The following is a 25420-nucleotide window of genomic DNA, read 5'->3' as shown; positions in this document are numbered from 1 at the left end:
CATGCTGAGAGACAGATTTCATTCTGCTGAGAGAAATCATAAAGTCCCATGTGTCACAGATTGTAAAACTGAAATGAGATGTTTAACTGCAGCTACGCCAGAAGTTCGCAACGAAACTGTGAAGCCCACAAAAAAACCTCTACTTTGTCATTTTTCTAAATTCAGAGCTGATTAAATTTTTCAAAAGAGTTTCAAAACAACCTCTACCTAATTTTGTCTATTTATACACACGAAATTTGTGCTGATGTGTTTGTGTTTATCCAGGATGTGAAGAGATACTGCTCCTGACTTGTTAGAACTGTTGGAGGACTTCACCTAGGTGCAAGTCCAATCCACAAAACTCTTGTCAGAATTTACTAGACCACTTTAAAATCCAATTCTGCTGCTATAGTTGCATCCGTACCAGGAGACCTTTGCCAATCTTGTGTACTGGTATTCCTTTACTGGTAAAGCACTCCTTGTATAGACATAGTTTTGAGTCAACCTAGGAAGATTTCTGGTTTCATGTTTCAAGTGGTTTTGACATGATACCAGCTGAAACTTAGTGGTTTTTAACAAAGTGTTGTGGCTTTCTTCTTCTTTCTTTTTCTTCTTTTTTAAGGTCAACTGGTTTATTAATTTGCAGTGAGGAAGAGAAGTAAGTGGGTTAATTTGAACCCAGAGCACTCAGAGAAGTGAAACGAAAAAAATTGTTCTCATGAGCTGTGGCAAAGTTCTCCCAGACCTGGAAGCCTGGCTTTAACTAGTATAAAATCTTTAAAATATATTAAATATGTTGATAGTACGCATTAAAAGGTACCTGCTGCCCACCAGCTTCTCAGAGTAGGTTTTCTTAGCTGGCCTTAGAGTTTTGCTTGTTGAAAATGTCAAGTCAGATCTCGTACTTATCATTTTCTCAGTAAGAACTACCAAGCTAAAGTCCAATATTTTTTCAAACCTATTGTCTCCTGTCTGGCAGTGTTTGGGGACATAGTTCCTGAGAAAGCAGGGGGAAAATCCGGGGCTATAATCAGCTTTTTTTCCTTCTTCCTTGTACCTCCATAGTTTACCTATTGTGCAACACTATATCTAGGAACGAAGGAGGGTGAAATTCTTCTTGGCCCCATCTGGCGATCAGCTTATATCCTGAAGCACGAGAACTGAGATCCCCTTGTAATTTTATTCCTAGCTAAGTATAACATCGTATGCTGCTCTCAGTCACATAAACGCCTTCTGTAGAAAATGTTCTGCTGGGTTTGATTAATAAAATACTTCTCTGCCTCGTTATGAAGCAGCAGCAGCGGCGGCATTTACAGATCCGGGAGGTGAAAACTTCAGATGAGCTTTAAATAAGCCTGACTGGAAACAAAGCTGCGTGGCATTCGCTCTCTTCTCTGCGAATTTAAGAGTCAGCAGTTCAAAATACTGGCTGAGACTTCATCGAGAGAGGGGAGATGCGGTGCTGGCAGGGTAGAGGGAAGAGAGACAAACCAAGGAAGGCAGACTGACTTTCCCATCTATTGCGGATTATGTGCTTCTCCTGCTGGATAAGCTCATGTTTCTGGGATGCCTTAGAATCCCAAATTGCTCTCACTTCCCCAAAACAGTGAGGACTCAAATGCTTATTAAAGTTTGGAGGGAATACGTGGTCTGATGCAGTATTTGCAATGTTATTCCCCACCCTTGTCTCTTCCTCACTTCAGAAAAGTCAAGGCCTCAAATGCTACTCATTAGCTTTCTGGGAGCCCTCCCACTTAATAAGGTGATTAGTGTGAGCATGTTACATCAGTGTGACTTGTGTGAATTGTTCTGGCTTCTCCACAAGGCTTTTTGGTGCTTTTCAGGACTTTGATTACAATCAGTACAGTTCTATGTGCTTTGATGTTCCACCAAAGTGCCGGGATGCTTTTTGCAGACAGTCCCTCCAAGTTCTTCTGGCATGAATAGATGCTTGTTGCCACACAAACTGTGCCAATGAGAAACAAAGTTGATGCCATAGACAGGGCTCCTTTGATCGAGTGTTAGGTGGCCATGGGAAATTGCTAAACATCCGCCTGTTTGGTGTGGTAGTAGGGAATGAGCTGTTTGGGCTGTCCATCTCCACCAGTTTCCTTGTTGTGGTGAGATACTTAGTGGGAATTACCTACTGGATTCTTAACATGGTCACTGGGCTGGTATGGCTTGGCGAATTAAAAGGAGAATAGACCCTTGTCTGAAAAACAAGTATTTCTTTTATTACCTTTATTGGAATTAACCAAACACTCCTTCAGAAATACCTTTTTTTCGTAATTTTTTTTGCCTAGAAATTTTGGGAAAATAATCAATTCCTAATAACTTTAACAGTAAATACTGGTTTCCTACAACAAAATCCATATTATTGCTGGTAAGCACATAAACTCTTTTGGTTTCATTCCACGTCAGGTCTTGCATAGCCGTTGCATGATTAAACAGAAATAATATTTAAAGCCTGCCTGGCCCACACCTGAGCCTGAAAGAACTCAGCACTTTGGGGTCCCCTCTTACATTTCTTTTCTCTGTCTAGGCTGTGTTTATTTTCCTAGAGTATCAGAGTACAGGTTTTACAAATCACAGCACAGCCCTTAACCTACCACAGGACCGGGCTGCAGCAGTGCAAGGCATGGAGTTGCCCTTATTCGACATGGCATTTTAACTAGGATTCTGCAAAAGCAGCAGCGAAGGGTCATTAAAAAACAAATCGTCCAATAAGCAGATGCCTTTGCTGAGGCAATGCAGATTCAATTTGAAGCCTGCTTGCTGCCCGTAAATCAGGAATCCTGTCTGTTCGCATTTGGATACCGGTATATTTGCTTGCTTTATTTCCTCTCCCTTTCCCTAACTGCGCTCGCACAGTTTGCTCGCGTATCCGATTACATTCCCGTTCAGGCACCGAGCTGTTGCATCAGCGTTTCCCTATGAAATGAGGAAAACTGTTGTTTTTCTTAAACACAACCGGTGAGGATTAGCTTCTGCTGGCCAGGAAAAGCCATGGCCACGATGGCAGGAATGTGGTCGGCGCGAGGACCCCAGTGGCTGGGCTGCAGGGACCACGAAGTGGGAGTTAAGTGAGGTTTCATGCTCCATCACCTCTGTGGCACTGCCTGATCTATAGGCAACCTGTGACTTTCATCACTGAAATAACAGCCCTCAAACACGAGTCCCGTGAATTTTTGTTTTCCTTTTCCTCTTCTCGCCCCCCCCCCCATACACTTCAGTAACATTATACTTCACTCTTGCATCATTTTTAGGGTTGTACGAGGCAGATTTAAAGGCTTCAGAGGTGGCTTACCTGGAAATTGGTGGGGGGGACCCATCTCCACTGGCAGACATGGACTGTTTTCAGTGTAAGCTGAGACTGGTGGGAAGGCCATGGGCAGAAAGCACCTTCAGCTCTCAGGTGGAGGATGAAGATGGTTATCAACTATTAGCATAGTACAGGTATTAGCATATACTATTAGCATAGCATAGGTATTAGCACAGGGAGTTCTGCACCAATATGCAGAACTTTTTCACAGTAAGGGTGACAGAGCACTGGAACAGGCTGCCCAGGGGTGTGTGGAGTCTCCATCTCTGGAGATATTCAAAACCCATCTGGAAGCCTATTTGTGCAACCTGTCCTAGGGAACCTGCTTTAGCAGGGGGGTTGGACCCAATGATCTCTGGAGGTCCCTTCCAATCCCTATAGTTCTGTGAATCTGTGAACTGGGCCCTCCTTAATTGTCCTGTTCAGGACTTGGAGGGAATGGGCTGGATGCTGCCTTTTACAGTGTTGGGGAGAAGGCAGGAAGCTGTGCTTGTCACAGAGTTGTCCTGAGCTCTAGTTATGAAGCTCTGTCACATCTGCCTCCAAGACCAGTGTCTGCTCTACCAGACCATCATCATCAGGACAGGGTTGAAACAGAAACTGTGCAGCCGTTATTAGACTGGCACTACACAAGTGCTTTATCAGGGTTTGGCTGTGTTTTACCTGGGACCAGCAGCGCTCAGAAACACGTACCAGTTTGTAGCTGGTGCACATCAATCCGAGAGCACATCAGGCAAAGTACATGGTGGCCTGGAACAGGTAACTTGGAAATGCCTCAAGTCGTAGGCTTGCAGAGTGAATTCTGCCTTCAGCCCACTGTAAAGTGGAATAAAAGCTGCAAGACTCGGCAGCTGAGGTAGTGGAGCTGAGATTTCTGCTGCCATGAAAACAAGGGTGGCTGCAGTCTGCTGTGCTTTATACAAATTGATTGCATCCTTCAGGCGACTGGCAAGTTGCCACTGTGAACCTCCATTTGGTAAAGCTTGGGTCCCTCCTATTAAAGTATTCTTTTAAGTTCTCCCCCCTCCACTTTGTAATTCAGTTGCACTACTGGCATGACTTGTTCAGTGTTGTGTTGCTGTTTTTTTTCTTCTAGAAATGTGACTCTTAAGGGGTGGGAGGAGAAATGGGTTTAGAGGTTCTTCAGGCCAAAATCTGGTCTCAATTATGCTCGTGTCCATTGGGGTTTAACTCCGTTGGATTTTACTTCATTGATTGAACTGGGCAATCCAGATCAAGCCCTGGGCTTTTAAATATTTCTAAGAAATAGTCAAAGAGAAGGAACTTGCATTTTTGTTGTTGTTGTTTTGCTGGGGGTGGTAGTTGGTGGTATTACAACAATAGTCGGGTTACTCATGCAGAAAGTCATCTTGCCTTTGTTAAGATCAGAACTGAGGATATTTGCTTTAAGTGTTTACCAAAGATAACTCCATGCAGTTAGCTTGCTTTTCAGCTTTGGCAGTAGCACTAATGCAATCTGCAGCAGCAGTGCTAGAGATGATGGCTGGATTGAATTGAGAATGGTTTTGCAAAGTGGCTTGCAACTTTGGGGTGATGCAGATGGTACTCTGAGGAGCTGTGAGTCTGTGATCATCCTCTGGTCGTGTAACTCAGCTTGGAAAATGAGAAATTAATATTTTTTTTCTGTAGTAAATATGTGAACTTCATAATCCAGTGCCAATGGAAAAACTTTCTTCAGGGCTATTGATGGGTCTTTTTCTTCTCCCTATTGATACTTCAGACCTCATTGCAGCCTTCCAGTCCCTGAAGGGAGCATATAAATAGGAGGGGAATCAACTTCTTAAAAGGGTAGACAGTGGTAGGACAAGTGGGAATGGATTAAAGCTAAAGGAAGGAAGGTTTAAATTGGATATTAGGGGGAAGTTTTTTACAGAGAGAGTGGTGAGGTGCTGGAACAGGCTGTCCAGAGACGTGGTGTATGTCCCATCCCTGGAGGTGTTCAAGGCCCAGGTTGGATGGGGTCCTGGGCAACCTTATATAGATCCAGGCCTGAAGGTTGGTGGCTCTGCCTGTAGTAGGGGGGTTGGAAGTCTACGATCCTTGGAGTCCCTTCCAGCCCAGACCATTTTATGATTCTATGATTCTATGATTTCCTTTGAGGGAAAAGAAGTAACATTGCTGGAGAGCCAATATCACTGGTGGAAGAATGGGTTACTGTGGGGGGTGGGAGTCTTTTTTTTTTTTTTAGTTTTATACAGTGCATCCAATCTTTGACTATTTTTTAAGACCACTCATTGTCCATCAATGAAGTCAATTGCAGACCACAAATGTCAAGAACCCCACCTGTGTACCACCCACTGACTGTTAATGTGTCAATACAACGTAGACGCAGAATAATTTGCAATGCTCAGTATTTCCTGCTTTGGTGAGGTTTACCTGGAAGCACAAACAGAACTGAGCTGTTTGTGCATTCAGCCAAGCTGTGCCCAGGCTTTCTTAGCATACGCACGATACGCCCCGTTATGAGTGAATATGCTGAAGGCTGTGCTTTCCTTCACACCCACGCAGGGGTAACAAATGTTTGCAAAAGGAGGATCACCTTTAGCAATCACTCCAAACTTTCAAGTGCAAATGCCAACTCAAAGTGGCCCTCTGCCTCCTTTGCTGCTGTTGAATGTACTGCTAGCCCTTCCCCGTGGTTGCTGTGTGGCAAGGTGGGGGGGCTTTCTCCTGAGCTGTTTGCTGTATTTTTATTTTAGCTTTTCCCCTTGTTTTGGAGGGGTTCTTTTAGGGAGGAATCCACACTCAGTCTGTCTCAGGCCTCTAAGGTTTCTCATCTGCTCTGGGCTTTTCACAATGGGGGAGATGTGCTGTGCCTGCAGAGCACATGGTGCTTTGAGTGATGGCACAAAGCCCTTGGCCCGCAGGAACTCAGCGTACACATGTGAGCCCTCCAGCCAGAGCAAACAGGGCAGCTGCTCTTTGCCATAGCAGACCAAGGAAAACCTCTCATGAACCCGCTTGTAGCTTCATCCCTGCTGGTTCAGGCTGAATAACCGCTCCATTGCTTCTATGCCCAAGTGAAGAGGAGGTGATCCTCTGAAAGAGGTCGTTGTGTTGCCCCATAAGCATCTGCTTGGATCTATCCCAGAATCACTGGCAGGCCTGTGGCTCCTTGCCCCCAGGAGATTTGGTCTGGTTGTGTGTGGGACCAGAAGAGATGGGCTGGTTTGGACTCAGTGGCCAAAGTCTCTGCTCCAGTAACTTTTCAGGGAACATCTATTGTAGAGACCAAAGAAGGCCATGTGAGACCCAGCTGCATGTCCGCTGACAACAGCTAAGCAGACAGGCATTTTACTCTGGGGAGAAACTCATTCAATTCTGGTGAAACTCATGTCTTCACTTTCCAAAGATAATGCTTGAAGCCAGTCAGGCCCTGGGCAGAATTCCCCACCCTAACACCACCATGACCTCAGCCCTGCTGTGATGCTACAGAATTGCAGTGACCCTCCAGCCTGGGGTACCATGTCGTTCTCTGTTGTCAAGCTCTGATGATCATCTGCTGTGGGATTCAGTTGAGGATTTCCCACTTGTTTTTTTCCTGTGTCCTGAGAAGACATAACCTAATTTCCCACAACTTAAATGCTTGTGCTCAGGTTTCAGGGGGGCTCAAGTCTGCATATGAATGTCTGGGTTGAAATTTTCCAGCTGAGATAAGCACTCCATTTTGTGAGTGACTACTCAGAGAGTTTCTGCACCTTAAAGCAATCACCAACTGAATATGCAAAACAGAGCAGGGGAATGATTTATCATTATTGCCATTAAATTTATGTAATAACTGTGGCAAATGCAGTTTGGGTGAGTTAACCAAGTCCAAACAGGAGATCTGCTTCAGGACACTGAGTAGTGTCTTCACTAACAGTCCAACCTCTTTTTTTCCTCTTTCTCTAAACTACTTTGCAGTTTAAAATCTCACAGTATTGGACATATGGACAGCCAGAAACAAATGCATTTATATATAAAAGAAATGTGGTAATGCAGCGCTGAGGTTGTGATGACCTACGGAAGCCATGTATAAATTTAAGATAATTGTAAGAATACTTTTGGGTCATCTCGTGGTCCTTCCAGCCCCATAGTCTGTCTCTGGCAGTGCAGTATGAGGTACTCTTTGAAAAACCATGAGAGCCTTTGAGAGAGCACCTTTTGGCCTTGTGTCCATACAAGTACGTATGCTTATTAGGTTAAGGATGTTAGGTGGAAATATGGCCATGGGTGTTCAAAGTGGTGAGGGTGCCAGAGACATTCAAAATCTTCTCGTGCTATAAGAACTGCACTACCAGAAGTAGCATGGCCCTCCAGAAGGCAGCTCCTTTCCTGAGGTTTTCTCCATCTTAGACCAAAATCTTGTGAAAACATCCTTTGCTGTGATTTTTTTTTTATCCTTTTTCTAGCCCTTACCTGCTGTATCATTTCCTTCCAGCATTGGAGCTGACCTAAAAAATCAAAACTTTTAGGGATTCTGTTTTGAATTCGGAAGAGAAGATTGAAAAGCTCTTAGAGCTTGAAGGAGCTTGGATTTGAGATTGTGCTCCTGACACATCATTAATTTTAAGATTGTTTTCCCAGCAAGTCTAGGCTTTCCGTTCCCAGTTGAAGATCATTTACCATGGACTGAATGGTGAATTATAGTAGTGGAATGAGGCAGAGAAATATGTCGATATCAGATATAAGAACAAGCAGTCAGTCAGATTTGAACCTGTGCCAATCTATACAACCCTAGCCTTGAAATTGTTAAAACAAAAAAATTCATTACATTTAATGATCGAGTGTCCTTTGGATTTCTGAGGAGTTTATGTTAACCATTTATATTACTCAGCTCTAATATAAATGGCAAACTCGGGGAAAATCCTCTTAAAATTAAATTGGAAAGTTGGGGGGGGTTATATATATCTATATAGCTATTTTGCTTCAAGGAAGTATCTGCTTTCCAGACATCTCTTCAAACAAATCATGTCTGAACAGAAAAAATAAACAAGGAATGGCTGAAGCTACAAGGTTTTGCTGCGTGGAAGAGCAGGGAAAGGAGTTAAAAGAAAAAAAAAGGAAAAGAAAAAGTTGAATTTCCCCCAAAAAATGCCCTTGCTTATATTATATGGCTATTGCACTGTAGCTATTGCATTGTCCACAAAGTAGGGTCTTAGCACTGTGCTCTGATCTAGCAGGTTCTCCAACCTAAACAGACCTGATGTCCTTCACTGAAAATATTAGGGAGAATTTGGAGGGATGTGCTGCAATTTCTGTCAGCCAGTTCAGAGACACACTTCTGTTTATCCTGCAGTGCCTGAAACAAACTTTGGGGTTGGATGTGTTTTGTTTTTATCAGTGTGAAGAAATTAAAATAATGGTTTGTGAGGAATTCAGTGGTATCTTTATCACCAGATATTAACTGAGAGCAAATGGTTTATAAATCCTAACACCAGGGAGTAAAACTAGGTCTCCCCCTCTCTCACTTAGTGCAATCCACTTCAGCAACAAAATAAACCGCATTTATCCTTAAAATCATTTCCTCTGTAGTGAGCTGCAGCAAGTACATCAAAAGGCATCATTAGCTTCCAACAGTTATCCCAAACCATCTGGTTTCATATTGTTGTAATTGAGGTGACTGTAGGTAATTGGGCCAGCATCCAAATGTGACATTTTTGGACGGACACTGATAAGATTAATGACATTTTCCTTCTCGGATAGAATCCTCAGCAGTGAAAACAGTACCGTGTAATGTTTGAACCGGATAACTACTTGACAGGCATGCCAAGTGCTGACTTTAGAATCTCCCCACCTCTGAAGTCTACTTCCTAAGCCCAGACCTAGGTCTCATACTTAACATCTGCTTATCTGTCTGAATCCACAAGGACCAGCAAGTCCTGGTATATAACATGCTGTTGGACCTGGACGAGAGACACGGGGAATTTGCAGCAGAGCTGTTAGGTCTTTTAAAACTCTGCTCACTGCTCAGTTCATTCCCCTAAAAAAAAATTGTTATGGGGAAGGAAAAAGGACAGAGTGAGACTTGAAGGGATTGAGTCCTAGAGGAACAGGTTAGGTTGTGTTTCTCACTCCTTGTAGTACTTGTGTGTTTTCAGGAATCCCACCTCTATCAATTAGGCTGTTGATCCCTCCAGTTTTTCTTCCCTTTAAAAAAAAAAAAAATCACTCTTTTTTTGTTTGTTTGTTTGTTTTCCCTAGACCCCAGACAGGCGCAGTCATCCCCGCCATGGTCCTATGACCAGTCTTACCCATCCTACTTGAGCCAGATGACTTCACCGTCCATTCACTCCACAACTCCCCTGTCCTCCACTCGAGGCACAGGACTTCCAGCCATCACCGATGTGCCCAGACGCCTCTCAGGTAAAGACTGTGTTTTGCCTAAAAAAATTATGCAGATAGGAACAGGACAGGCAGAGGCTGCCCCCGTGGCCTCAGACAAACCTTCAGAAGAGCAAAGCTCAGCTGGTGATAACAAGGTTACTACTGCATGACAGGCGGGGGGTCAAAGTCCCTTTTTTTTTCAGAGTGGAAGGGCTGCTGTGTTGCTCTGAGCATGTATCATCTGAGTGTCTGTAGGTCCATTTTAGATCGGGCTATTTTTAAATTGTGAACCTGATTCTATGAAAAAATTCTCTTGCTCTCCCTCCCCCAAGAGGATGTTTGCTTGCATGTCTTAAAGTAATTGTGATAATCTCTATTTTTTTTGGTGCTTTACTTTTGTGGGGTGTGTGATAAATAGTGCCTTTATCTCTTGAATAGTTAAGGCTAAGGTTGATTCTTCTTCATTTCAACCCAGTAGCTCAAGAAAGCCTATTTCCTCAGTTATTGTGTACTTAAGATGCCTATCAGAAACTAGCTGAGTCACTTTAGGGTAAAGATTGGACAAATTGTGCTTTGGAAAGATTCGGGAGAGAGGAAATGCATTGAGGAACACAGGCAAGACAGCAGGAGGAACTGAGACTTTATTTTTATCAAACAAATGTACATTTACATACTGTGGAATTCATCTCTAATGGTCTCAGTGATAAAACCAACCGTGTGAAGTAATCTGATTGCCCGAAAGTAAGACAGCGCCTGTCATGGCGCACAGTCACCTTGTGTATCTTGCCAAAAATGAGGAACCTTAGGGGAGGGAGGCTCAGTCTTTAAACTCCACCTTGCAAGTGTGGAAATATCAGCAGCGTATGCCAGAAAAGCATGTGTAATGTAAAGAAAGCCTTTATGATTCATTAATGGAAACCAAAGAATCAGTCTTATAACATCTATTTTTTGCATGTTTGCAAGATATTATTATAATCTTGGATGCTGCTGCCATACACCTGTTTGACTAGCAGCCAGGTGAATTTCTTGCTGTCGTGTTTTCCCTTTCCACAAGCTCATAGCGTGGAGATGTTGATCACTCCACTGAGCTGCACCACTGATGAGGCTGAACTTCAGCCAGCAGACGTGTAGGGTTTGATTAGCGTAGACTCCTTCATTTCTTTCATCTCGCAGGAGGGAAGCTTTGTTTCTCAAACAAACAGCTGCAAAAAAACCCTCTGTGGTCCTAGTGCTCTCTGCCTTCTCAGAGATACCCAACATCTCCATGTGGGACGAGGGTTGGAGGGTGGTGGAGCAGGTTCCTGTGGGCTCTCTGTGCAATGTGCTGACTTGCTTCAAAAAAAAAAAAAAAAAAAAAGCCCAAACAACTCCATCTGCTTGATGCTGAGGAAATGCTTTGTTTGGCCCGAAACAAACAGGTTCCCTTTGAGTCCTCTGTGTGTTGTGGAATAGGTTATTTTTGCAATTGTGCCCCCAGCAATACCTCCAGGAGAGGCTCCTCTGGGACTGCGGCAGCTGTAGCACCAAGTACTTGCCCTGCAGCCTTTGCTTGTCTGTGTGTATTCAGACGTGAGCGCCTGGCATGTGGGCACAGGCAGAAATGACTAAAAGACCTGGCTGTGTACATTGCGTGGCCGCCGTCTGAACTTTTCTACAGTTGGCTGCTTCACGAGTCTTCTGGGGGCTCAATTGATGCCTCCACAGTGCTCATACCTTCTCCCAGCATGGGGAATCTCGCTTCCAGTCAGATTCAAGTTTGAAAAAGGGGGCTTTGATCTGTTTCTGGTGCTAAAGGTTGTCTACTGTCATTCAGAAATGCAGAGCGGCGTTCCTGGTGGGAGGGCGAGCTCCGATGCTTGGGCTGCAAACCCTGCGGTTCCTCTCCAGGGTTTCTACCTAGAGGAAGGAGGGAAGGATCTAACCCTTCTTTTATATAAAGTAGAGAGAAAGTGCAAGTTTAAAGCTGCTCTTTACAGAAAATAGTTTATCCCTCACACACATAGAAACACGAATCTCCACTCAGTTCCTTGATACATCTTCCAGAGGGCAACAGGGAGCTGCATGTGTGTGTGTGTGTGTGTGTGTGTGTGTGTAAATGACTTCTAAGAAACGCTAAAAATGTAAGAACACTTCAGGCACCTCCAGTGCATGAGGGAGAAATTAGAGTTTTACAAGGCCTTGAGTAAAAACAAACTTTACTTTCCGATACAGTGGCAGAAATCTGATTATTAAGGCTGTTAAAAGTATACAAGGTAATTTTAATGAATGCCATATTTACTGCCTGTTGCTTAACATCATGCAGGAGGAAAAATGGGTAAAACCTCCCCCTGAGGCTTTGGATGTCACACCTACAGGCACAGAACTTCCTACCTGCCACAATTTTACATCATCTCAGCCTTTCCACAGGCTTCCATGGCTCTGCCTTGACAACTCATTAAGTTGTGCTCACTCAGATGTTGAAAAGATGCCATCTAATAAAGAAATGTGTCCTTCACAAGAGTGATTCCTGGTTGTATTGTTAGTGGCAGCCCTCAAGAGCTGTTTTGATTGTACTCCCATGATCAGAAACACATTCATCCCATGCCCAAAACAGCAGGTTGGGTACATCCTCGGATATATCTCTTGGTGTTAAGGATGCCCATGTTTCAGTCCTAAATTAGGCTGAGCATCAGAAGAGGTTTTGGGGCTGCAGGACAGGAGGTAATGGGGGACTGCCTTAGCAGCTCATGAAGTTCTTTGTCCCACTAGTGAGAGGAAAAGGGCAGAAGGCTGCAACCCTGAGGAGTTATCCAGGCAGACTGGTGTAACGTGGCTGAACTGGTCATGTCAGTGTCTAGACCTATTTCTTTGCACAACTGAAATGTTTGCATCCATGTTGCAGGCACGTGCAAATGAGTGCCCACAGCTGTCAAATGTCAAGTATCCATCATCTATTCTCCAAATAGGGCTGGTGCTGTATTTGCACTGTTAATCAGTGATGTGTCACACATATTTGGGCAGTATTCAAGAAAAAAAGGGAGCAAAAAAAGATTGTCTGGTATTGCTCATGTAACTTTTGAGCCAGTGATCTCTCTGGTGCAGAAGTCTCACATTCATATAAAGAATATATAAAAAATAAGCTTACAGGGCCATGCAATTGACCTACCTTATTGCACCAGCTCGGTCATAAAAAGAGCAGAATTCCCCATATTTTATTAAAATATCTGTCTGTTCAGACTTCCTCACAAGACAGTGAAAGTTGGTGGCCCAGCAGATTAATATTCTTAATTAAGTAATATTGTACTGGAAACCATGGGAATATATGAACATGGTCATTCTAGAGAGAGTTTTGCCTGGGGGATGTAGTCTTATGGCATGATTCATAGTGAACGCACTCAGTCTTTGTGTCCTATGCATAACCAAAGTGCATGTGGGACGGGGAGCATGAGTGTCTATTATGTAATTAATGCATATGATTCATATAAATACGCATCACGGCCATTTTACATAAAGCTTTGGGACTCATCCAGCAAGTCCTCCACACATGCAAGGTTCAAAAGCAGGGAGTGCAGGTGGGGTTGTTCCTACAGTTGCAAGAGAGCTGCTCTGCAGCATGTGAAGGAGGTATGTGCGTACATGTCCCCAGAGTAGACGTCCATATCTGAGACAGTCCCCCTGAGCTCTCTTTTGAGTTGGTGGGGACAAACTGGCATTTGCAGGACCCGAACAGTCTGCAGATGTGCTGTACTGGTTGCTGGTTGTGTCTTGGAAAAGCCTGTTTCTCTCTGTGGGCTCTAAGGCGAGCCTAGGTGATTAGTTCAGGTACAGACATGTCTGATCTGATTGTCTGCCTTTGGTGAGGTGGTTTAAGAGATGATTTAACTGTCCCATAAACATATCCGTATCATAGCCATGTTACACTTCAGTCCTGGTTTAACCCGCCATAGTTTGCCTCACCCTGACCTCTATCTGCACTGTGATTGCAAGGTTTGAGCTTGAATTTAATTTTGTGGATAATACTCCTGAGGAGGGAGGTAAGAAGACTACTTCCCTTACACTTTTCCTGTATCTCTTCAAGCTTCTGCCTAGCTTCTAGTCTCTTGCTTTTTGGTTTTGGTGGGGCCAAGGTCTTAAGCTGCTAGAGGACCTGCCCTGCAGGTATAATATGACTGCCTTGAGCATCGCCTGTGGAAGAGCCTGTCCTATGCAACCATGTTTGACAAATGCCCATATGACACAGAAGAAAATTAAAATTGAATCTAAATAGCAGGAAGCATCCACTAAACCTGCCTTTTTCAGTCCCTGGCTGTCACTGACAACACTCAGACAGCTGTCAGTTCGAGATGTTGGTCTAACACCACCGTGCCCAAAGTCTCCCATTGCACGTGCTGGAGTCCTCACAACATGCAGGGTGTATTTTGTTGTCTTTATATTTCCTGTCTCATCAAATAGGGACACGATGAGAAAGGTGAGGGACATGCTGGTCTCAGCCTCTAAGCAAAAAAGAAGTTTACAGGCCCATCCCTCTGCACTAAAGTGACCAGAAAAGAGTATGTTTACTGATTAATTACACAATGGTAGAGCCTGGGCTGTTGAACATCGGTACTGTTAAATAGTCAGTGAGGTTGGTTTTGAGTGGGGTTGGCCAGTGCACTCCCGAGCAGATCCCAGCTGTGGTTTGGAAATGAGCAGAGACCCCAACCTCTTCCTGTGGGCAGCTTGGAGGCAGCCACCCCATTGTGGAGGATAAAAGGATTTAATATTGCAGCTCTGGCCAGACCATCCCAGTTATATTTACAGTCAGAAAGTGGGCCCTGACCCTGTGCTAGTTTGAGTGGTCAAGATTGCCTATTAATTAGTTTCACTCTTGATATATGTCCACATTGATTTGGACCATCCTGGACCTTCATCAGATATTGAATTTAAAACATGTTCCTGTTTGCCCAGCTCACTGAGTGCTGGTAAGTACAAATACAACCCTGCAAACACCAGCCATGACCTAATCAGTGACAATATTATTCCTTTATGCAACTTAACTTTCATTCTTCTAAGACTGCAAGTCTTAAAATAAAAACCCCACATTTAACAGAAGCAGCTCCAGCTGAACCTCTGGATTTAGTGTTTGCATGTTGATGAGAAACTGGGAAACTGGGTCTGAGTGATGAACTGGTTTTTCTTGAGGTCCTGTACTGGTCATCAACTTGGTTTTCTAACCCTGAATGTGAATTACCTTGGATTTTGTACACATGATCTTTGTGAAAAGGATTTTCCCTTTCTGGAGGGGGAATTGGACTTTGAAAATTATTAAATTTAAGAAAAAAAAGTCATATCTCTTCCTCTAGGGATCTAAGAAAACTTTACAGCCACTAAGTAAAACCCATGGTTATGTGAAGTAGCTATTCTTGCATCCCTTAATTCCCACTAACTTCATTAGATGTTGTGGGTTATAAGCACATTTCAGGACTGAACCTTGAAGGCATTAATGCTGTCTCCACAATACAATTCTTTTCCTCTTTATGTGCTCTGGGGAGCAGAGAAATGGTTAACGCTGTGACCGCTGCCAGCAACAGGGTTGGTGTTAGCAGCTCCTGAAATGAATGAGCAGTTCACGCTTCAGCAATATTGTCTCAGGCTTTTGGCAAACCCAAGAAGCCAGCTCTGTTGCTGGTGTGCTCACTACGCTGCGATGTTTTTCTTGGTGACTATAACAATTTTCTCTCTGTCCTCTTCTTCTTCTTCTTTTTTTTTTTTTTTAATGGAAGCTGAGACTCAAGGTTGTCTCTGTCTCCATTTCTCCTAGCTAATTTTCAATGCTTTCCCTGCGAGGTGACACTGAGTAAAGTCAAAGTAAAGAACTTGAGGGAGCTCAGGTCTTCAGAAACAACCCACTCATTTTGCTACTCTCCCTATACTTGTAACTTGTCTTCCCCCCCTAGCCCCCCCCATTATTTTTCAGTGGTTCCATTTATTTTGTTTACCACAGGTTTTCCATTTTTAGTCTCCTGCCCACTCGGTGCCACCTGGGAATCTCAGCACCTTGGCACTCCTCTGTGGGGTTTCAGTAGCAGCCGCTCCACTGGGTAAAATCTCTCATTGGGGTAATTGTCCAGAGGATGCATTGCATGATCCCTACCTCAAGGATGAAGGCCAAATTTTTCTAGCGTGGGTGGCCTCAAATTAGGCACCTCTACCCATATTTAGGTGGTAAAACAAGCAGGCTGATTTTCAGACGTTCGAATACTATAATGCGCGTCTTTAAGCCCTTTTCATTTACTTAAAATGGCTGTTGGGAGAGGAAATAAACAGGAAAAAATGAAGGCAGAAGGAAAGAGTTTTTATTCCTGAAATAAGGGATTTTAAAAATACCAAAAAGAAACAAGTGGAATGTTTTTAAATGGAATAAATTTGTTGCTGATACAGGCAGGAAATAGCACACTCAAATATATGTGGATGTATAGATATATTTTTATCTGAGCTTTTTTCTTTTTGCAATGTGTTTTATATTTAGGACACATATCAAGATTTGCATCTGTTTCCAGAACTTGCTGCTAACAGTTAGTAATGATGCCAAAACATACTTTAGTTCCAGCTTGAGACCAAATGATATTCAGGGCTTTTTTCTCTCTTTTTTTTTTTTTATTACTAATTTAGGGTCTGATATTAATTAAGGAAATTTTCCATAAGTGCCAGGCCTTTTCTGAAGAACTCATTAAAATTATATTAACTTAAACCGGAATCACAGTCTGAGTATGTTTTGTAATGATTATTCTTACTGACTCTGCTGGGTTTTGTAAACAGAATGGTAATTGTTAATGGGGTAACTGGGCACTCGGTTCCAGACTTTCAAAGGGCCAGATCCTGAGCCATCACCTAGATGTGTAAAATAAAGTCAACAATAAATCCCGATACAGTCAATAAGTTCCTAACAGGCAGGCTGTGGGACTGAGCTCTTTGTTTCATCCTTGTACAAAGGCATATGATGGTTTCTCCATTCCATTGGTGAAATCACTCTTGGTTTGCTACCAAGGATGAAGGCAACACTGGTGGCTGATGCAGGTCCTCATGTGTCCTGATACAGCAAGTCTAACTTCATACATGAAGTGCTCGGGTCAATATAGGGTGATCAGGATTACCGACTGTGGCCTTGAGGCTGAATTGGGTTTGATGGATTGCAGAAGCTGAATTTATGAAATGGTTCCTGAAAATGCAGAAGAATTTAGTCCTTTGAAGAATGTGACTCTGTATGAGATAGTTAGAAAAGTATCTTATGCCCCCCAGGAGTTATGTGGTTTCAAAGGCCAAATTCTGCAAATCTAACACTAAAAACTACAATTCATGAAGCAAAAGCTGCTGGTGGAAATAGCTGGAGATGCCTTGACTTTCAGTGTAGTTTCCTCACATTTCTGGCCATGCAGAGTTTCAGCACACTAGATTTGGTCAGGAAGAGAGAGTTAGAGCCTAGAAACCTTCACAACACCTTTTGTTGGTCCCATTTTACAGATACCCAAATCTCCTCCCCTCTCAATGGATGTTTTAGCAGAAGAGGATTTGGTGTCATGCCAGTTTGGTTGTCAGATTTAAAAGAGCATTGATAACGGTGATACTGGGCTGATACTGGTGACTGAAAGAGAAGGTAAGAGCCGTGCAAGTGGTTCAGACTTTCTCTGGTTGTACAAAAGTAAACAGCGTAGGCAGTGGAGGCAGCGGAGAGGAAGATGAATGAGATAAAATGAAGGTGTACACCTTCACGTGGCTCATAAAGGATGTTATTAAGAGAGAAGGAACTATTTCATATGCATAAAGGGAGGGTATTTGGGGACGCTAATCTGTAAATCTCTTAATATTTGCTCTCAGAGTGACTCAAAAAGAGTGAGAGACGGGATCAAAGCAGGCGATGCCTTCCTGAGCTTGGGACAGGTTCCCCATGTCCGCAAAAATTGTGTGCGGGTGGCGCAGGGTCCCCTTGAGGGAACCCAACCCTGTACCCACACGGTGTTTGATGGTGCTTCTGTGTCTGAGGACTTTTGGTGGAGCACAAGGATTTTTAGCAATGGTGAAGCTTTGTCTATAAAGCTCAGGGGAGAATGATTTGATATACAGATCTTACAACATATATGTAGATTCATAGGCTATTAATACAGTGAAGTCCATGTCATCATCTGGTTTGAACCCAGCTGTAAGATTTTGAAAGAAAGACAGAAAGGAAAGGGAGGCAGGTAGGCAGGCGGGAAGGAATGGAGGAAAGAGAAAGAGGGAAAGAAAGAAAGAGAGAGAAAGAGAGTGAGAAAGAGAGTGAGAGAAAGACAGAAACAGACAGAGAAAGAGAGAAAGAGAGAAAGAAAGAAAGAAAGAAAGAAACTCAGTTGGTCTTCATTTAAAAATTTCCAGGGAAGCAAAATCCACCACAACCTTTGGTTACAGATGCTAATTAAGCTCACTTTGAAAATATGGGTCTTATTACTACTCTGAATTTGTGTAACTTTAGTTTCCACTCATTTGAACTTGCTATAACTTTGTCTGCCAGATTACAGCATTGATATTTATTTCGGAGGTTCGAGTGGGTTCCTGTAGGTTTTATGGTGATGGCAAATACAACAAGGAGGTGGGTAAGAAAGGAGGTTGTTGCGATGGGTCGCAGGGAGATGACAGAAGCCACAAGGAACTGGACATTGTGGGATGCAGAAGTGGTTTGGCTTGCATGGAGGCTGGAGCGACACTGCAAAAATATTTTTTGTCATTTAAGTTTGCTGTGGGTTCACTCTGATCTCTGCAATAGTGGAAGTTCTCTGCCCTAATCAACCTCCTACAGTATCCTCTGAAAAGGAGTTAGTTTTAGTTGAATTACAAGTGGGACTCTTCCAGCCCACCTGAAAAAATGCACTGAGAAAGCATTTTTCACTGACTTTGTGGGCTTCTGCATTTCCTTTAGGATTTTTTCTGCTTTTGTATTTGCCCAATTGTAAAAACCCTCCTAATTTTTCCAAACAAAATTAATTTAATTCCTCCCCCACTACCCTATATGGAGATACAGGAATGGGACAGTGGGATGTGCGTTCTTCCCTGGTTTTCATACTCTGTTTAACTTTTCGTTTTAAGAAACACAGATGCAGTCATGGGGACTTTTTCCTCAAGGTTTAGTGGCTATTTGCACTGTCAAATGTGGCCCTGTTGGGTAGCAGACACCCAGCCAGAGCAGCCTCTTTGGTCTCCAAATTTATTATTTATTCCATGGGCAAATTTGCAAATAGAGAGTTGAAACTACGTTAAACCCTTGGGATTACTTGGATGGGGAAATACAGGGAGTTTTATGGCTTTTTAAAGATGCTTGTGGAGGAGGAGAGGACTCAGTGTGCTATGTCTTCAGTCCTGTCTGGGCCATGTCACCTCCAACCTTTCCTGTCATTTTCCCCAAAGGTGTCTGTAATCACTCACTTGACCTGTTATTTTGTGGTAACCATGAACATTTGCCATGATGTGTTTTTTTGTGATATTGAAGTGCTAAGTGTTGGCGGCTGGAGAAAGTCTCCTAGGGCTCTTGTGAGGCAGAGAAGCCACTGTGTTGAGAGGAGAGCATCACTGGAGGAAAACAGCCCGGGGGCATTGAAGGCAAAGTTCCATTTTGAAAGCAAAATGTAGAGGTAGGACATCTCACATTGATTTTCTGCCTCTTGACATCACATTTCTCTAGCGGTGAGAAGTGGAAGGCAGTACACTTGGATTAGGAGCAGTACCCACAAAGCCTCTTTCATTTTGGTGTGACGAAAAGTCCCAACACAGGCTCTAGTGATGTCACCTGCATTGTTTCCACTCATTTTTAATGGTTAACTGGGCTATCACTCTCTGATCCATAAGCATCAGTGCTTTTCTATGTCTCTTGTCCACCTTGTTCTAGTTTATATAATTAGTCTGAGCAATGGGCTTGCCTGGAAACCAGGGTTGCAGCACAGATACAGGACCAAATGCATAATATGCGCCATTTTTAGGTGATAGATATCTGTAAAAACACAGCTTGCTGTCGTTAACTCTGTGCTGAAATTACACTCTATGTTGTGGTGAAGGCTGAACACGGGATTGAAAGATTGCTAGGAACTGGAGATCAATCCCCTTGCCAGTCCCTTTGACAAGGCTTCATGTGAGGTTTTGACTTCAGCTGAATCACCCAAGTTTGGCTACTGTAGGCGATGTGGTTCAGTGATCAAAGTAATGGTTGTATTTGTGAGCAGCTAATGGGCCTTTGCTGGAATCGCCGCTGACCACACGATAGGCAGCAGCTGCTGATATTGTTTGTTTTGCGGTAGCGTCTGGAAGTCCGACCCCATTGTGCTAAACACTATACAATTAATGAAGAGGAGGGGAAAAAAAGAGAGGTCAACCCTGAAACTGCACTCTTAAATACAGTGCAACTGGTTACAAGATGTGCAGCAGAATACAAGAGGAAGTTGAGGAAACATGAAAAGAGCCATCGGTGTGACAGCAGTGTCTGCAGCCTTGCTTGAGCTCAATGGGCATGGGCCAAAAGGGAGTGCAAGGATGATGCTTGAATGAAGGTGCTTCTGTGGCTCTTCACCTCTTCCCAGGTTTCAGGGGCAGCAGGAAAAAAAGCACAAAGCTGCTTATTGCAACTTGTAATGGGAGGCAAGCATTGTTGGTCAGCATCATCACCAAAAAAGCTGAGTGGGGAAGAAGGTTGGCCTCTCCAGGTTAGACTAAGGGTCCATCCAGGACCCATCACCTACTCGGGATAGCTAAGAGTGGTCATTCATTTCCCCTGGAGTGCAAAATCAGAATAGAGATAGAAATAGAGGTAGAGGTAGAGGTAGAGGTAGATATATACACCCCGGCTGTAGGGGTTTCCAAAGCTGGAGGTTTATATCTGTCTCATTTATTTAATTGCTGTTGATAGACCTCTGTGAATCTACTTACCTTTAGGTAGGTGGGAATAATCCCAGAGGAGCCACTAGGTCAATTCTTTTATTTCCTATAGGTCTGAAGTGTCATAGTCATATAGGCCTAACAGGGACTGTGTGAGATCACATGATTTGTGCCACTCTGTGCAGAGTAGGATTCAACATCTGCAGGTCATTCCTGTTAAGTGTAGCCAGCTAGTTACGTGTATTGCTGCCATTGAAAACAAAAACAAAACTATGTCCCAGAGAAGGAAAAATCTCAGCCAAAAAACTTCATTAAGGTTGAAATAGATCATTTCAGTGCAGTTAAAAGAATTTTAGAAAATAAACTTAAAAACAAAGGAAGTCAAGCCTAGCATTATAAAAGAACATATGAATAAATGTTAGAGAAATGATGGAGGCTTTACACATACATCCAAAATATCCTCTGAATGAGACTGCTGGCCATAAAGTGGGGAGTCATCACCATGCATGGCAAATAGACCTAGACTGCTGCCAGCATTGACTGAGGGAAACTGTAGGGTAGAAACCTGTGTGAGAAGAGCATTGATGCTCCTTAGCATGGCCTCTAACTCTTTAGATAGCCCTAGGGAAAGGGTCATACAGGCTGGGGTCTGGACTGGGGGAGACAGGACTAAGAATTAGACCTTTCTGCAAAGGTGACTGGTTTACCAAATAGGAAGGGAAGCAAGTGGCTCAAAAACACCAGGAGGGCTGCTGACCCAAAATCTCTGCAACATAAACCTGAGATGAAACGGCTCATTGGAAGAGGAGTCTTACAGAACCTCCACGGAGGAAGTCCCTGGGAACTGTGATGTGGATGCTGGCATGGCCAGAGGAGCCACAGAAGAATCCTGGCAATGGGAGAAAGGCACCTCTCTTCCCCCTTTCTTCCCTCTTCCTCTCTCAAATATCTCCCTCTGAAGGAATTTTTTGTTTGTTTTTGTTTTCATTTTGATTCCTGTTAAAAGCCAACCCATGCTGGGGTTTTTTTAATGGGTGAAAAGGAGCGCCGGGGAGGATCTAAGTACCACTGGAGCCTAATTAGGAGCCATCATATTAGATTCCAAAATTAGATAGGAAGCTGGGTTTAAGGGTAGTCCAAACCCAACCGGTTCCTAGTTTGGCCTGGCCCACGTAGGTGGGCCAGACTGGTTTGGAGCTGTTTTGAGGACAGGCTGCTTGCCCGTGGAGGAAACCGTTCCAGCTGCAGCGGAGCTGGAGCATGGCGCCTGGTCCTCAGCCGGGCCAGCTTCTGCTCTCACCGGTCTGCTCTGCAGATGCTCTGGAGGGGCTTTTAGTTTAAAGCAATTCTAGCTGTTGCTTTCTCTAGCAGATGAAGACAGCTGAAGGTGATAATTCAGGCTGGCTTTGTATCCTCTTTCTGCTTCAGACATCGGGATTGCGTATGGAAGTTTATTTTAAGCCAAGTTCTCTGTACTCAGTCTGGCTTCCACTTTTTCTGTGTCTTCACCTGTTGAAGGCCTTATCTGAATATCTGATGAGTTTTGCCTTTAAACTTTTTAACTTTACAACACCTTCCAACAAAGGATTGCACAGTATTTTCCAAACTGTGTTACTGACCTTTGTCACTTGGCTAATACAATTTATTAAAATATCCATCTTATAGCAACCAAAATTTAGCCAGGAAAATCAGGTTACATGCCCAAAGTCACAAAATAAATCAGTAGCAAGAGCCAGAAAGCAATGCCTCACATTTCCCCTTTCAACAGCTTAATGGACAAGTGGGTTTTCCAAATGTCTAAATAATGTGTGCTTTATTTTATTTATTTTATTAATTGGTTTATCGTTATTTATTTGATTTTTTAACCGATATGCAGTTATCCTGTGCAGTATCTTCATGATATATTTATTTTTCACAAGGCTATCTCTAGGTTGTGCATTTCTATAGCCTATGGTGACTGCAAGGCGGTGATTCTCAGTCTCCTGTCACAGAACTGTAGTATCTCACATTTACCATGATCTCTGCCCACTCAAGTGACTGTTCCTGTGGTTTATTTGAGATGCGATAACTTGGATTTTAAGTTCAGACCGTCAACAGTGATTTGAGCTGCTTGTGGTGTAGAGCTGCTCGTGCTCCTCATAGAGCAAACAGCCTTATGATGCAAGCTATTACAGGCCAAAATCTGTTTCTCCTTCTCATCACCAGTTTTCCAGGAGGATAAAACCCCTATTCAGACTTTACACTATGGAGAAGAAGCCTTTATTTAGAGGCGTCCAAAGTTGGGCTGGTTTAAGCTCAGCTGACGAACGGAGATGTGAATAATGGATTGAAACTTAACATAGAAGTAGTCTGCCTTTGGTTTATCAAAAAGCTCTGTCTGAGTCTGAAATGAATTAAAAAAAATATATGGAAGGCTTTACACTGCTTTTATTGAATGAAATTGAAAATCATGTATTGCTGAAGCAGCACGGTGCTGAGTATGAGCAGGGATAGAGTGTCCCTAGCCCTGTTACAGAGCCGTGTTTAGCAATCTGTGTCCTGCCAAATCCAGCTGCAGTTTGGTATTTAATTGGGCACAGAGTGCCTAAATGGATGGATTGAAATCTCTGTAGGTCTTTGCACTGCTTGGTATGTTTGATTCTTTGGTATCAGTGCAGCAGCTCTAGCTAAACCCTCCTGGCAGCTGTGTGCCAAGATTTTCCTCGTCTCCCTGAAGCTTGTGGTGGAGCTCGGGGCAGCCTGTGTTGCAAGGTGGTGGGTTCTGCTCTGTGGCTTGTCAAGAGCCACAGCTTTGCTCCTGCGATGCTGAGGGTCAGGACATCCCCCAGCTCCTGTCTCTCTGCCCCATGAGATGAGCAGGGCGGTTCGGCTTGGTGTTTGCCCACGTACCTCCCCGCAGGGCTCCTTTGTGCCCTGAGCCTCCCCAGATTTGACCGGTGGGCCTTGAGTCATGCTGACGTGTTCGATGGTTTTATCATGGCCTGATGTTACCGCTGTTCATGTTACTTGGGGGAAATGTTATGTTCTTACTGCAAGGGAAAAAAACCCTGGCCGTCGCTGGGCGAGTTTTTTTCCGCTGTTTTCACTCCAACAGCGTTATTTCCCCTCCTGCTAAAATCCTTAACCTAAGATGGAAATGCCTCCCCAGTGTCTCCCCTCTCATTTCTCCAGTATCCAGAAGCTTTCCGTGGGCTAAGCGCCCTCATTGCCTGCGGAGCGGCTGCTCACACGGGCTCCCACGCAGCTCCCGCTCAGGACACAAGCAGATGCTTTCAGCTGCCTCCCTGCAGGGTGAGGTGTGTCTGTTTACCTCTGCAGACACGGGACTTTGTGCTGGGGAGGAGGAAAAAAAAAAACCCCAACACCAAAACACAAAAAAACCCAACATCACGGACCTGGATGTGGACAGAGACCAAGGGTGGATGTGTCCATTGAAGGGAGATGTGATTTCAGAGAGGAAAAGTGTGGGTTTAGTTGTTTGAATGAGGGGGCGGTGTGTTTTTTTATGGATGTCTGGGGGATGAGGATGTGCCTTTTCTTCCTCCGTGTATGATATTGTTCAGGGGGAAAAAAAAAATGAAATAATTGGACTATCTATGTTTGTAAATTGAAAGGTTTTTTCAGCCAGAAGGCTAACAATTTGTAGGGTTTGATTTTTCTCTGGAAACTAAAAAAAAGAAAAGAGCAGCATGTTTTGAGAACAAGGCCCGAGTAACCAAAATATGTTTGTTTTTGTTTAAATTGCTCAGCGGAGAAATCGTCTCTTGTCTATTGTTAAAGAGAGAGGTTTAAATCAAAGGCAAATTCTACATATTCTAAAATATACAGACAACTCTTTGAAAGCAAAGCCAAGCAAAACTTTAAAAGAGACCTTCTCCTTGATGCAGAAGTTTTGAGTTAGTTTACTGTGCAGAGAGGATCGAGTGGAAAGAAACAGCCTGAGAAACAAATCGCAAATCCCGGTTTCAGAGGCGGAAGTCGAGGAGAGCATCGTATTAATAGCACATGAGACCTTTCCACAGAGCTTCTCGTCCAGGGCTTTTCCAGCAGCAGCAGCGAGGAAAAGCCTTTGCAGTTTGTGGGGATTTGTGTGTTCGGATTTGGCCCAGGAAGGTTTGAGCGAGCTGCAGAGCGAGGGAGCAGAGGGCCTGATCCTCTCATGTTGGGTGGTCCCTCCTACTGCAAATAACCCTATTGAAAACAGAGGGACTATTTGTGGAGTCATTTGTTTGTCAGGAAAAGTAGGGTTTGTAGGATACGGCCTCAATTAGCGGCCAAATTCCTGGTTATTTTCTTGTGATAAAAACACAGCTCGCTGTCACAGAGATGCACGTAGCATCTCCTCAGTTCCCATTTGAACTCCTTCCACTTGCTTCGTGCTTCTTCCTGTTTCCTCAGCCATGCAAAAATTTCTTCTGGCACCATGCTAGCTCGGATGAGCTGACTGCTTCCCTCCTGCCCGGGAGTGATGTGGCAGCGGGATCTGCATGTGGGCTCCCGCCACTTCCACTACCCATCAGTGAGGGGACCTGGGGATTGTTCCTGACCTTGGCTCCCGACCACTGGAGCACACTGTGCAGATGATAGCTCCTCCCATCCCCCCGCCTGACATCACTGTAACACCCAACACATCATCCCTGCCATACATCCTGCTTTTAATATGACCCAGGTACAGTCGACCCCCTCCAGAGGATGTCCCTCCTGAAAACAGCCTTTCTCGGGAGATTTATTTAACGAACAGTTATTCACCCACAGTGCAGTTTTGGAAATGCTCTTAATTACCTGCACCCATTATCACATGGCAGGCACCCTGCCTGACCCACACGCGTTGGTACAGGCAGGGCGACGGCTCTGCTGGCCTCGGCGAGCTCGGCATGCTGGAGGATGCTGGGGCAGCTTTCTGGGAGCTGCGGGAGCACTGATAACAGCGCCGTGATTCAG

The 25420-nt window shown here is 43.9% G+C and overlaps 1 protein-coding gene across 2 annotated transcripts in view; it reads left to right on the top strand.

The window, feature by feature from the left end:
• Window positions 1-25420, top strand: part of RUNX2 (RUNX family transcription factor 2) — a gene marked incomplete at both ends in the record, with an annotated part of 222476 nt that overhangs the window by 115831 nt on the left and 81225 nt on the right. For both annotated transcript variants that reach the window (XM_084261715.1, XM_084261716.1), the window contains one exon: window positions 9506-9667. In XM_084261715.1, the coding sequence (XP_084117841.1) occupies window positions 9506-9667 (162 nt within the window). The remainder of the gene's footprint in view (window positions 1-9505; window positions 9668-25420) is intronic.

Source organism: Gallinula chloropus (genome assembly GCF_964237585.1).
Source record: "Gallinula chloropus genome assembly, chromosome: 3".
NCBI classification, from domain to species: Eukaryota; Metazoa; Chordata; class Aves; order Gruiformes; family Rallidae; genus Gallinula; species Gallinula chloropus.
Note: the sequence above shows the minus strand (reverse complement) of the source record. Positions and strands in the feature narration are given on the sequence as shown.